This window comes from Rhinichthys klamathensis, unplaced genomic scaffold (genome assembly GCF_029890125.1).
Source record: "Rhinichthys klamathensis goyatoka isolate OS25496 unplaced genomic scaffold, OSU_Roscu_1.1 h1tg000103l_1, whole genome shotgun sequence".
In the NCBI taxonomy this organism is placed as follows: Eukaryota; Metazoa; Chordata; class Actinopteri; order Cypriniformes; family Leuciscidae; genus Rhinichthys; species Rhinichthys klamathensis.
The window spans coordinates 1,791,185-1,804,468 of NW_026606642.1; the positions used below are offsets into that span (position 1 = coordinate 1,791,185).

Here is a 13,284-nt window from a genome sequence, read left to right on the forward strand (position 1 = left end):
TTAATATGTAAAAATATTAAAATTCTACAGGTGAATAGAAATGGAATGAAACAATGTGAATTTGTGCTATAGTGTAGTAGTTTTTTTTTTTTTTTTTTTTACGTTTGTGTTTCCAAAGGAATATGTGGCTTTTCAGTTTCTGCTATGGTTGCTAGAGGTAGTATCTCCTTGCTCGAATCCTCTTCAGAATTCAAACATGGACATTTGCAACATGTGGCATTCATGAACTTCTTCTTGATGGTATCGACTGCTGTAGTCTTAGCCTGGCCGCCGGTTTCACGAGTGCCCCACGTGACATTGTTCATGTTGACTATACAGTAAATGGCCAAGAGTAAATACCCGCTGGGAATGCAGAGAAAGTATAACAACCCATAGATGATCAGTAAGAACTCCTGAGGGTGTAAAGCTGCCGTGATGATGTACAACGCCACCATGCCGATGAGGAACAGACCACTGGGGGTCAGAAAAGTTTTTTGCCTCACTAAATCCCCTATGAGAGTAGAGATGAGGAAAGAAAGTTTTTGCAGTGCAGTCTAAAAATATTGATGTTAGAAATTGTTTTTTACGCATGAAAAAAGACACAGCCGTTACCTATGATGCAGAGAACAGTTCCCCCCATGAGAAATGCGTAGAACACACTCATAATTGCTGCAATTTTAATCTGCATGTCAGATGTCAGTTTGAAGCATAAGATGAGATAGACAGTAGGGGGCACTATGGCCAAAGCAAGAGCAATATTTCCACTCATTTCCATAATGAACATAAAGCTTCCTGCAAGATAAAGAACACACTTTAACAGCCCTTTAAAAGCTCTTTTTTTGCCATAAAACAGCACAATGATTCTAATGCAAATAAATTACTGTCAATTTTTCTATGCAAGCAAAACCTTACCTGATATCATGAGACAGATAGTGGCAGGGCCCAAGATGGAAGCTGCCATGCTGATAATCTGGTACAAGATGTAAAGTTTTGAGATAGAGCTGTTCCTCTGAGAGGTCAGTCGTCCTGAGCCCAAGAGGTCGATGGTGTTGGCCATGGTAGAAGGTCCCCAGCGTCTGCGCTGGTTGTAGAACTCTTTAAAATTCTGAGGCGCATTGGTGTAGGCATCAGATGCTGCATTATACTCAACCCTCCACCCCTGCTGCAGAAGCAGAGTGCATAACCAGCGGTCCTCACCTGACGTTACACCGAAAAAAAGAGGGTGAATTTGTTTAGTCTAGGCTGAATTGATATTATTTGAGATTTGGTTTGCTTCATGTAGACATTACCTTGATCATACTGGACGCAGTGGCTGGCTTCACTGGCTTTAGTTGTATACCTCTTCATGACGTTGTCGTCCATGAGTGCGGCTCCTCTGAAAAGACTGAAACATCCAGGGCTGCACAGTACACAGCCGAACACGTGCTCTGCAGTCTTCTGCAGCCAGTGGCCTACTGCATACTCAAACTTCTGATACCACACCATGGGCCCTTTAAGCATAATATCTATTAGTCAGTTTATCGCCTTTATAATCTATACTATACATAAGTAGTCACAAGTGCAGTTTTCTTTAGAATAGATGAGTGGATCTCAGATTTTACAATGGTTATCAAGCGGCAAAATAGTTAAACATCGTATCATTATTTAATGTAGATGTTTCCATAGTTTTAAAAGATGAATGCATGTCTATATTTGCGACAAGTTTCTACCAAATGACAGAAGAATTTGGTGAAAAATACCACCTGATTATAGGTATCATAACTGTCTTTATCCCTACATACAATACATAGACATATTTGGTCGTTATCTTGATTGTATTTATTTATTTATTTAATTGTAATTTATTTATTTTGATTCTCTTTGAATGTTTTTTTTTTCTTTTCTAATCTCATTTTTTGTTAGTAGTTCCCTTTCGAGGAAACTCGAACTGCGTCGAATGACACTTCGGGGGAACGCCCCTCAGCGTAGCGGCTCTGAAGGATGAATGAAACTAAGCCAATCTCTGATTGGTGTTGCGTCATGACGTAATGTGTGACGGCATACAAGCGGAAGCTATAAAGGACGCCGACACACATGAGATGTCAGCTTTTTGCTCTTCAGCAAGCGCTCTGTGTACAAACTGTCTGTCCTATTTGGTGTTGTTTGTCCCGTAAGAATTGTCACAAATGAAGGTCTGCTTTGCAATATAGAATCTAGTGGCTCGGATCTCGCGTTTGCTGTGGCAGCGTGTAGATTACTAGTCTACTGCAATAAAGATAATGTGTGGGTGCGAGGCATGCACGGTCAGCACCTGAGGCTGTGTTCACTGAGAAATATCTCCACGCACACAGTTAACGTGCGTTTTCGGGTGTCTCAGCCTCGCGCCCATTGACTTTCTTCTCGAGAGATGAAAGCCAAACATATTGTGAATGTGAACGACTCGAATCTCGCGTTTGCCGAGGCAGCGCGTAGATTACGAGTCTACTGCAATAAAGACACTGTATCAACACACACGATCTGTGAAATAATAATACTGTTTGGGTGCGAGGCATTCACAATCAGCTCCCGAGGGTGCTGGCTGTGTTCATTGAGAAATATCTCGACGCGTACATGCGTGTATTGTGGATGTTTCAGCCTCGCACCTTTTAACTTTCTTCTCGAGGGATGAAAGTCAAATATATTGTAACGGCTCGAATCTCGCGTTTGCCGACGCAGCGTGTTGATTACGAGACAGTATAACACATTAAAACAGTATTGTCTGATAATTATGCTGCACTGAATTTTAAGAAATTAAAATGAAGGAATACTATCTGACTTTATAAAGTTAGATATTTTAATCCAGCCTACCATTCAGACCATGTTTCACTTATCCTGTGTTTTTGGCTGCATTTAATTCTGAGGAATTAAAATGCTGGCGTCTACAAATAGGCGCAAAAGGAGAGCGTCGCTTCTAGAACCCCTCCTCAGGGAGCTTGGGGCATAGACAACGCTCTCAGGCGAAGCCCCAACAGCAGCAGGGCGACCTGGCTAAAAAGGCTTAGTCTAAGAGATCCTAGCCAGTCTATGTTCTCTGTGGGTGGCCCCACCCGTGGCGGAGCTCCGCGGAGCCCGCAGGAAATCGATGTCGACTTCCCGCCGCCAAGTGCGCTTCGGGACACATCGGTTTCCAGCGAACGTGCACTGCATTGGTACCCGGAGCCAGGCTCGAGAGCCTGGTTCCCTTGGTAAAATATTTTGATGCGTGGAAAAATCGTACGAATATTTCGCCCTGGGCCCTGCGCACTCTTCAGAAGGGGTACAGGCTGCAGTTCGGTTTCCGCCCACCAAGGTTCAATGGGGTGGTCTGGACTGCAGTCGACCCAGTGCAGGGTCGGGTATTGGAACAGAAAGTAAACTCCCTGCTGGTAAAGGAGGCTATAAAATGTATTCCTCCACCGGACAGGGAGTCCGGGTTTTACAGCCGCTACTTTATAGTTCCCAAAAAGGATGGGGGATTGCGTCCAATTATAGATCTCAGGCATTTGAATCGGTCCCTGAGGAGATTCAGGTTCAAGATGCTCACTATTCCCATCATCCAATCCAAGGATTAGTTTGTCACGATAGATCTAAAGGACGCATACTTCCACATATCCATCCTTCCATCTCATAGGAAGTTCCTGAGGTTCGCTTTCGGGGGTGAAGCGTACCAATATCGGGTTATTCCGTTCGGCCTAACTCTCTCCCCTCACACATTTACCAAATGTATGGATGCAGCTCTGGCACCGCTGAGGCTCCAGGGCATCAGGGTGCTCAATTATATCGACGACTGGCTGATTCTGGCCCAGTCACAAGAGCTGGCGGTTCGGCATCGAGATGTCGTCCTCTCCCACATTCAAAGCCTGGGGTTGAGACTCAACACGAAAAAGAGCGTGTTGACACCAGCCCAGAGAACCACGTTCCTGTTTGGTGGTGTTCAGGATAAAGCTAGGCCAAGCCATTACTGTGAAACATTTTCAGAGAGTGTTAGGGCTCATGGCAGCAGCGTCCAAAATTATTCCATTCGGCCTGCTGCACATGAGGGCCCTTCAGTGGTGGTTGAAAACAAAGGGGTTCTCCCCGAGGGGGAACCCATTCCGCATGATCAGGGTTACGCGCAGATGCCTTCGTTCCCTATCTATGTGGAAAAAAGCTTGGTTTCTGTCCCAAGGTCCAGTGTTGGGAGCGTCTTGTCGCCGGAAAACCGTTTCGACAGACGCCTCCCTCACGGGCTGGGGCGCGGTCATGGACGGCCGCTTTATGACAGGCCTATGGCAGGACCATCATTCCACCTGGCACATAAACTGCCTGGAGATATTGGCTGTTTTCTGAGCTCTGAGGAGCTTCCTGCCGGACCTCAAAGGACATCATGTCCTTGTGAGGTCAGACAATATGTCGGTAGTGGCCTATTTAAACCATCAGGGGGGTCTGAGGTCTCGCCCTCTATGCAGACTGGCGCATCAGATCCTCCTGTGGTCCCAGGGGAAACTGTTGTCTCTAAGAGCAACATATATATCCCAGGAAGTCAAAATCAGGGAGCAGACATCCTGTCGAGACAGGGGCTGAGGCCCGGGGAATGGAGACTCCACCCCGAGTGGAATAATATCTCAGAGGTTCGGCCTAGTGGAAGTGGACCTGTTCGCGTCTCAAGATACGACCCATTGTCCACTGTGGTTTTCCCTCACTCATCCAGCCCCGCTGGGGTTGGATGCCATGGTGCAAACGTGGCCGAGGCTGTGTCTGTATGCATTTCCCCCGATCGCTCTGCTCCCGGGAGTTCTAGAGAGGGTCCATCGCGACGGGATCAGTCTACTGCTGGTAGCCCCGTTGTGGCCGGCCCGAGTATGGTTCTCAGACATTATATCGCTCCTAGACGGCCCTCAGTGGGAGATTCCCCTCAGGAGGGACCTGCTGACACAGGCAGAGGGCTCAATATTTCACCCTCGGCCCGAGTTATGGAAACTGTGGGTCTGGCCCCTGAGGGGGCACAGTACCTAGAGACCGGCCTATCAGCTGGAGTAGTGGAGACCATACTCAGCTCTACAGCTCCTTCCACGAGGAGATTGTACGGCTTAAAGTGGAAGGTCTTTACCAATTGGTGTAGAGAGCGTGAGGTGGATCCAGTTAACTGCCCAGTGGCTTCAGTTCCGGAGTTCCTCCAAGATCGCTTTTCAGCTGGCCTTACCCCGTCCACACTCAAGGTGTACGTGGCTGCCATTGTGGCTTTCCACGCTCCTCTGGGTGATGGACCTCTTGGGAGGCAGCAGTTGGTCGTATGTTTCCTCCGTGGGGCTTGGAGGATGAGACCTGCGGCTCGTACCAGGGTTCCCACTTGGGACCTGGCAGTGGTTATCGAAGGGCTGGCCGAGGCCCCCTTCGAACCACTGGAGTCTGCTGAGGCCAAGAACCTTTCCCTGAAGGTGTTTTTTCTGTTGGCCATAACTTCTCTGAGGAGGGTAGGAGATCTTCAAGCACTCTCCATATCTATCGGGTGCCTGGAGTTTGCTCCAGAAGACATTAAAGCCATCCTACATCCCAGGCCGGGCTATTTGCCTAAGGTGCCATCCAATGCGGCATGGCCAACGGTTCTACAGGCTTTTCATCCTCCACCTCACGTGACGGCGGATGAGGAGTGACTTCATCTGCTCTGTGATCAGGTGTTCAAAATTTATATTCAGAGGTCCTCTTCATGGCGGAAGTCAGACCAGTTGCTGGTGTGTTTTGGGTCGCCCAAGAAGGGACTTCCCGCCTCCAAACAAACCATTAGCAACTGGATTGTCCAGGCTATTTCTTTGGCCTACCAGGTGCGCAATTTGCCTTCACCTTTGGCCGTGAGGGCTCATTCAACCAGAGGCATGACGTCCTCTAGAGCCCTCCTCTCGGGGGCCCCGATCCAGGAGGTCTGCGATGCAGCTGGATGTGCCACCCCCCATACCTTTATTAGGTTTTACAGTCTGGACATTCTGTCTACACCTGGCACTCTTGTGCTCTCTTCCTAAGTGTGCCTGTGAGCAGCTTCACACTGGGACAGGCAGGGTGCGTTGTGGCATAGTGGGTACTCGTTCCCCCAAAGTGTCATTCGACGCAGTTCTCGTTCCCTTTCTCAGGGAACAAGGGTTACAGTCGTAACCCAATGACGTTTTATCTGGTTAATTATTCTTCACACTTCCTCTGCCTCATACTTTGAAAACCATTCTAGAATGTGTTTAAAAGTTTGGGTTCCAGAAAGATTTTCAAAATGTTTTTGAAAGAAGTCTCTTATGCTCACGAAGGTTGCATTTATTTGATCAAAAATACAGTAAAAACAATCATATTAGAGTTGTATGGCTTTTAGTCAATGCCTATTAGCTTCATATAGTCCATAGTAATGTACTCCTGAAAGTTAACAGCTGATAATAATAAAATCTGACTGAACTAAAACTTTTGAATGGTAGAGTATTCTAGATATTAAGAACATTTTAAAGTAATGAATGAAAGTTGAGTCGCCTGTGAAGAGACGACTCAATGCCGGCGATATGTTATGCCCTAAATTAATACATGATTAACTAACTATATTTTCTATGTACATTTGCGAAATGCACTTTCTGTAAAGCTGCTTTGAAGCAATGCGTATTGTGAAAAGCGCTATACAAATAAATTTGAATTGAATTGAATTGAATCAAAAACAATATAATGACCTGATAACAATATACTTAATATATATATATATATATATATATATATATATATATACATATCCAACCTGTGCCTGTTGGATGAATCCTGCCACAGGCTGCCCCAACTTCTGGGTAGAGTTTTAGTCTGTCAATTAACAGCATGACTGCGGACGGCTGGAAATCAGTATCCCCATCCAGGGCCAAGATATACGTGTTCTCCTTGTCTCTCTAATTAGCATTAAAACATTCAGAGTCCATAGCTGATATTGTATTATTCTGTAGAAATACTAGAGGTGAATTTTAAAGTTAAACATCTAACCTTCAGTCTCTCCTTAAGGTCATCCAGTCCTTCTCTTGCATCAAACTTTTTGAAGTGTCTGTTAAGTCTCCAACCAAAAATGTAATACAAGTACATTATCTGCAAACACAGATGATTAGTGAAGATCTGGGTCCAAAACATCTGCACCTGTGTTTAGCTGCATGACCCTTACCTGAGACCATCTTTTTTTGTGACGAATAAGTTGCTTGTCTTTGAAGTGAACCATCATCACATTGCCTTTAGGAAGGGTGTATTCCAGACGACCTCCATAGGGTGTGTTTATGATCTTCTGTGGCGTCTGCTTGAATATACATGGATCCTCCTCACTAAAAATGCTAATGCATGTGAAGTATTATTCGATTAGTTATTCCCATAAATTCTCAGTAACCATAAACAGATCAAAATAAAGAGGATTCTTACGTGTAAACTTCTTTAATTACATCCACAATAATTTCAGCGTATTCATTTGCATGCCGCTGCCCTCCATTATGAACATCCATGAAAGCGTCATCAAAATAAATATGGAATTCAAACTGGACATCGCTATGATTGTCGCTTGTATTTACGCAGGGCCTGTATTTATCGAGCCTGGTAGTAAAATAAATAATTTTCAATTACAAGTACAATTCAATTGAGACTGAATAAGTAAGTGTATGTTGTTTACCTGAACATAGAGATGATTATCTTCATCATTTCATCGTAGGTCTCATGCCACATTGTTGCACACAGAAACACTCTGATAGTATCTTTTGTGCTGAGGAACACATATTTGATTTGATTTGATTTGATTAACTTTATTGTCTGTTCAGATTTACTGGACAGAAATTCATCTTTGACACTGGCTCTACAACCACATTACATACCACATAAAAAACACATAAGACATAGTTAATACATACACGATAAGTTAAATTAATACAATGTGTGCATATTCACACACACCTATAAAAGCTATCTCAATTGAGAATAGAATTTAAAACAATAACCGCCAATCGAACAAATGATCTTTTATAAATATTCCTCTTGGCATACGGTATACGTAGCCTGCGCCCCGAAGGAAGGATCTCGAAGCAGGAGTGAAGGGGATGAGTCTGGTCTGAATATACTGCTGACGCCCTTTTCTCCAGAAAATGTGAGAATAGCTCTTGCAATGTACTCTGTTTTTGGCCGATAATCTTGTTTGCTTCATTAATTACTCGTGTTAATTTATTCTTCTGTTTTTTAATGTTAAATTACCATACCATGAAACAGTATTATAAGTTAAAACACTTTCAATCATCGATCTATAAACAATAGTTAAGATCCTCCTTTCGATGTCAAAATTTCTTAACTTCCTAAGTAGACTTAAACGCTGTCTAGTTTTCTTATGTATAAAATCCACATTGTCCTGGAACGAAAGTTTATCATCAATGATTGTACCTAGGTATTTAAAATTTGAGACTTGCTCTATCTTTACGCCTTTTATGGTAACTTGTTCGTAAGGAAGGCCAGCTATGCCGTTCCTATTTTGATTCCCGCAACATAATTCCTTATTAAGAAATCCAAAGGAAAACTGTAATTGCTCAGAGGTTGCTCTCAGATACATATCATTTAATTACTAACATTTGTAAAATTAGAAGCAAGTGAATCAATTGTCAGTTGACATACAGTAAAAGTATAAAGCCACAAAATTACAGTGCATGGGATAGCCATGATAATTTGGATTTGGAAGAATGTGATATGACGTGTTTGAGTTCATATTAAAATTATTTTTATTCGAGTTTACTCAATCAATTCGAGTTTTATTGCAACACTCCATTTGCTCTCCTTTTAATCTCACTGATGTCTTCACATTAAAAAAAAATCTCATTTGTAAATTGTAACAAATTAACTGTGTAAAATGCTTTAATTAAGATAAGTTTGTCTAATTTGTCTAAATATATTAAAAATAAAGCACTAAAGTAAAATATATTTTTTAATGACTTAATGGGTATTTAATTAAATTATTAGTTATTAAATAATTAGTTTTTTTATAGATGGACATGAAGTAAGAGTCAGATCATATAAATGTAAAAAACAATGAGAATGCACCATTACATATTCAACATCGATACAGATTATTTAAAAATCTCTAATATTGGCTGATATTAACAATATGCAACCATACTCAGAAAGTTGAAACACTTACCTCTGGTCCTTGGTACTCTTTATAATTTCAAAACGGGTGTTCAGCAACATGGACTGTTCCAGAAATGCTCCTTCATACATGCGTCGCACGAACAGATCTTGGGTTCTTTCTATTCGATCGATCTTCCGGAACCAGATGTAACCAAATGTACTGAGCATGAATCCCAACCACCAGCTCAGAGCAGAGCAGATCAAGCACACCAGTTCTGTACTCATTTTTTCCACAATGTACCTGGCACGTAGAGTTTTTGTAGCATCAGTCAACATCAACAGCAACAATGTATCAATGGATTTCGACTGAACGTTCTCAATACAAGTAGAAGTGTGATTAGACTCTGGGAGTTTAAATGCAAGTGGAATCAAAAACACAGCCAAAACTGCAACCGAGGCCATGTATATGGGCAAGGCGAAGCTGCTGCGCAGGGAGTGCATCTTGCAAGCCACAACTACAAACCAATGGCACAGCGCAGAGGATAAAATCTGGAGCACCACCAATGAAATAACGACCGTTTCGAATTTGACCAATTCCCAGTTCTGACCAGACAGAGGAACATATGCTCCAACCACAGATGAAGTAATCAGGATTCTCATCAAACTGGAGATGATGCACACCACATTACGGGACTGAGCGATGTCTTTAGAAATGTCACCTAGAAATGAAATGGAGAAGAGCGTGCTGTAGTTTTCCCACCAGTTCACAGAAACACAGATGGTGCCCACGATCGCAAGGCCAATTGATATTCTCATCTGAGGGGAATGTTCAATTCCCAGATAACTGACTGCAAAAAGCACATAACCCAGGACGATTAAGAAAATGGAGCATACGGGGAGCATTATAAGCCGCTTCTTCTCTTTGGCGAGGCACTGAGCGACTACCTGGAACACTGCTGACAGGATGCTCACACTGTTTAGGATCATCATATTAGTGACAATGTCAAAGTTTGGCATGGTTACTATTGTTAGAATCGCAGCTCCCAATGCTACCAGGAACTCAACACACAGGACCTAGAGAAAAGATCAAATCAGAGTCAGAAAGGTTTCTGCCGTAACAATCAGTTCCCCATCGTTGTCACTCCGAGTTCCGTCGGATGACGAAGATTGGGGTTTCGCTTAGAAGCCTATCACCTTCGAGTATTACAAAACGAGCCAATGGCAAGAAAATGCCATGAGTCTGCGGAATTTGCATAGCGTAACTCCGCCCCGCGCTGTGCGTATATAAGGAAGTACGCTGCATCACGCAGTTATATTTTTGCTTCGGAGCCAAGAGATCCTCTTCACTCCTACAGCCTGAATTCTCTCTGACTGTCACCAAGTATTCTTCGAGACGAGCAGCTCTCCAGTCTGTGTTGGTGCAAAGGCGTTTCCAGCGAGTTTCACATTACTGCCTGCTGATCTGTGCAGTGGTCTGCATCCAGCGTTTGTGTTTCTCCCTGGCCACTTCAGCGCAGGCTGCTGAGCGTCCTCTCACTAAAAGAGCTTGCACGTGGCACATCTTTTTAAAGATGTCTCGCCCGTGTATTTCTGGGTGCAGTCGTTCCGTCTCATCTTCTGATGGGCACGGGAGCTGCTTGGCGTGTTTTGGCTTACAGTTCTCACTGCGGGAACATGACCATCGCTGAGTTGAGGTCTAGACTCAGTGACCTCAATAGAGGTAGAGTCCTCTCTGCCACACCCCAATCTGTCCCCTCCTCGAGAGGCGACACTTTGGCTGGTGGCCAGGGTGACCTGAGGGTGACGGTGTGGAATTTCTTCCCCGACGATGCTTCCTCGGGCCACACCCCCCTCTGCTCCTCAGCAACCCGCGAGTTCCTTGAGATAATTTTAAGCGATTAGTTTAGCATTTTGGTACACGATGCAGCTCTTGTGCCACTCCGGTTACACGGGGTTCGCATCCTGAACAATCTCGACGACTGGCTTATCTTAGCTCACTCTTGAGACCAGGTTTGCGAACACAGAGACCCAGTGCTTCGGCATCTAGCCCATCTGGGCCTTCGGTTCAACTGGGAGAAGAGCAAACTCTGCCCCGTGCTCTCTTTTCTCGGTATGGAAATCGACTCGGTCGCCATGTCCGCGCAGCTTACAAGCGAGCGTGCGCAGTCACTGCTGACTTGCCTGCGCCAAGTCCAGAGCAAGAATGCGGTTCCACTGAAACTATTTCAGAGCCATGCTCAAAGACCAACATGTACTGGTCCGTACGGACAATACCGCGACCATAGCGTACATCAACCATCAAGGAGGTCTACGCTCTCGCAGTATGTCACATTTCGCTGGCCACCTTCTCCTATGGAGTCAGAAGCATCTGAGGTTGCTTCGTGCTATCCACATTCCCGGTGACCTGCACAGCTGGCCGCGGGGCCTCCGCAAGTATGCGTTTCCCCCAGTGAGCCTTCTCGCACAGACCCTGTGCAAGATCAGGGAGGACGACGAGCAGGTCCTTCTGGTTGCGCCCCATTGGCCCACCCGGACTTGGTTATCAGACCTTATGCTCTGACCTAACGCCACAGCCCCTCCCTGGCCTATACCTCTGAGGAAGGACCTCCTTTCTCAGAGAGAGGGCACCCTTTGGCACCCTCATCCCGATCTATGCAACCTGACGTGTGGCTTCTCAACGGGACGATGCAGGTTTGAGTACCCTACCACCAGCGGTGGTGGCTACCATCACTCCCTTTAGAGCGTTGTCCACGAGACACCTCTATGAGTTGAAGTGGAACCTCTTCGTCTCCTGGTGCTCTTCTCGCCAAGAAGACCCCAGTACTTGCCCTATCAGTGTCGTGCTTTCTTTTCTTCAAGATGGGTTGGAGAGAAGGCTGTCTCCCTCCACTCTAAAAGTCTATGTCGCCGCCATTGCCGCACATCATGTTTTAATTGACGGTAGGTCCGTTGGGAAGCACGACCTGGTCATCAGGTTTCTGAGAGGAGCTAGGAGACTGAATCCTCCTCGCCTTCCTCTCGTACCCTCTTGGGACCTCTCAGTGGTCTTAACTGCCCTGAAGAGTGCTCCCTTTGAGCCTCTGCAGTCAGTGGAGCTAAAATTCCTGTCAATGAAGACAGGACTCCTGATTGCACTGGCCTCCGTTAAGAGGGTAGGGGACCTGCAGGCATTTTCAGTAGACGAAGCATGCCTGGAATTCGGGCCAGCTAACTCTCACGTGATCCTGAGACCCCGGCCTGGATATGTGCCCAAGGTTCCTACCACTTCCTTTTGAGATCAGGTAGTGAACCTGCCCCTGGAGGAGGCAGACCCATCCTTGGCGCTGCTCTGTCAAGTACGCGCTCTCCGTGCCTACGTAGACAGGACGCAGTGTTTCAGGACCTCAGACCAGCTCTTTGTCTGTTATGGTGGGAAGCTGAAGGGAAAGGCTCTCTCGAAGCAAAGGCTGTCCCACTGGAGTGGACGCCATTGCTTTGGCTTACCAGCAGCAAGGCCGACCGTGCCCCCTTGGTGTGACGGCCCACTCCACCCAGAGTGTGGCCTCCTCTTGGGCTCTAGCGCATGGCGCCTCGATAACAGACATCTGCAGAGCTGCAGGCTGGGCGACACCCAACACATTCGCTAGATTCTACAATCTCCGAGTGGAGCCAGTATCCTCCAATGTACTCGCTTCAACTAGCCGGTGCTCAGGTGTCTTTGCTTGCTCGCCATTCCACTCCACGGACTGGATCAGTGCGATATTCTCCTCAGGTGAGTTTCCCCGAGAAGCCCTGAGTTCCTCCAGCGCTGTTGACGTCAACGCCAGAGTTATGCCGCTGGCAGCTTTCGCGTTGGCCAGGTACCCCATGTGCATGGTTCCCCTCTGGCGACCCCCACGTGTGTATTTCCACTGAAAGACTCCTTGAGCATGTGTCTTTTCCTCGGCAAGCCACCTTACAACCCCTGGGGTTGAAAGATTCCACCCTTCGGGCTGGACACTCCAGTGTTCTTCCATATGCATCCCTTCGGGGTCATATGTGCATTCTGTAAGACCTCCCTTCGGGCAGGCAGTGTGTTGCATATTTCTACTGAGATATGCTTTCCAGTGTACCTTGGTATTCCTGTGCTAAATAGGAGTCCTTCCTCCGTGCTAACTTCACGACAGGGATTTCAGATTTACGCAGGGCACTGGAAGACAGCTGTGAAGGTGGAGGGATTTGACTGGTAACCCCAATCGTCGTCATCCGACGGAACTCGGA

At 45.8% G+C, this 13,284-nt stretch overlaps 2 protein-coding genes across 2 annotated transcripts in view; one reads left to right on the top strand and one right to left on the bottom strand.

Annotated features, from left to right (window-relative positions):
• Positions 1-13,284, top strand: part of LOC130086923 (galactose-specific lectin nattectin-like) — a 246,226-nt gene that overhangs the window by 25,483 nt on the left and 207,459 nt on the right. The window lies entirely within an intron of this gene.
• LOC130086979 (chitin synthase chs-2-like) lies at positions 99-13,269 on the bottom strand. The gene is given in 12 exon segments (XM_056253183.1): positions 99-490; positions 592-771; positions 892-1,176; positions 1,269-1,469; positions 6,716-6,857; positions 6,949-7,047; positions 7,121-7,283; positions 7,369-7,536; positions 7,613-7,694; positions 9,090-10,119; positions 10,711-10,898; positions 13,137-13,269. Coding segments are annotated over 12 exon segments (3,063 nt in total).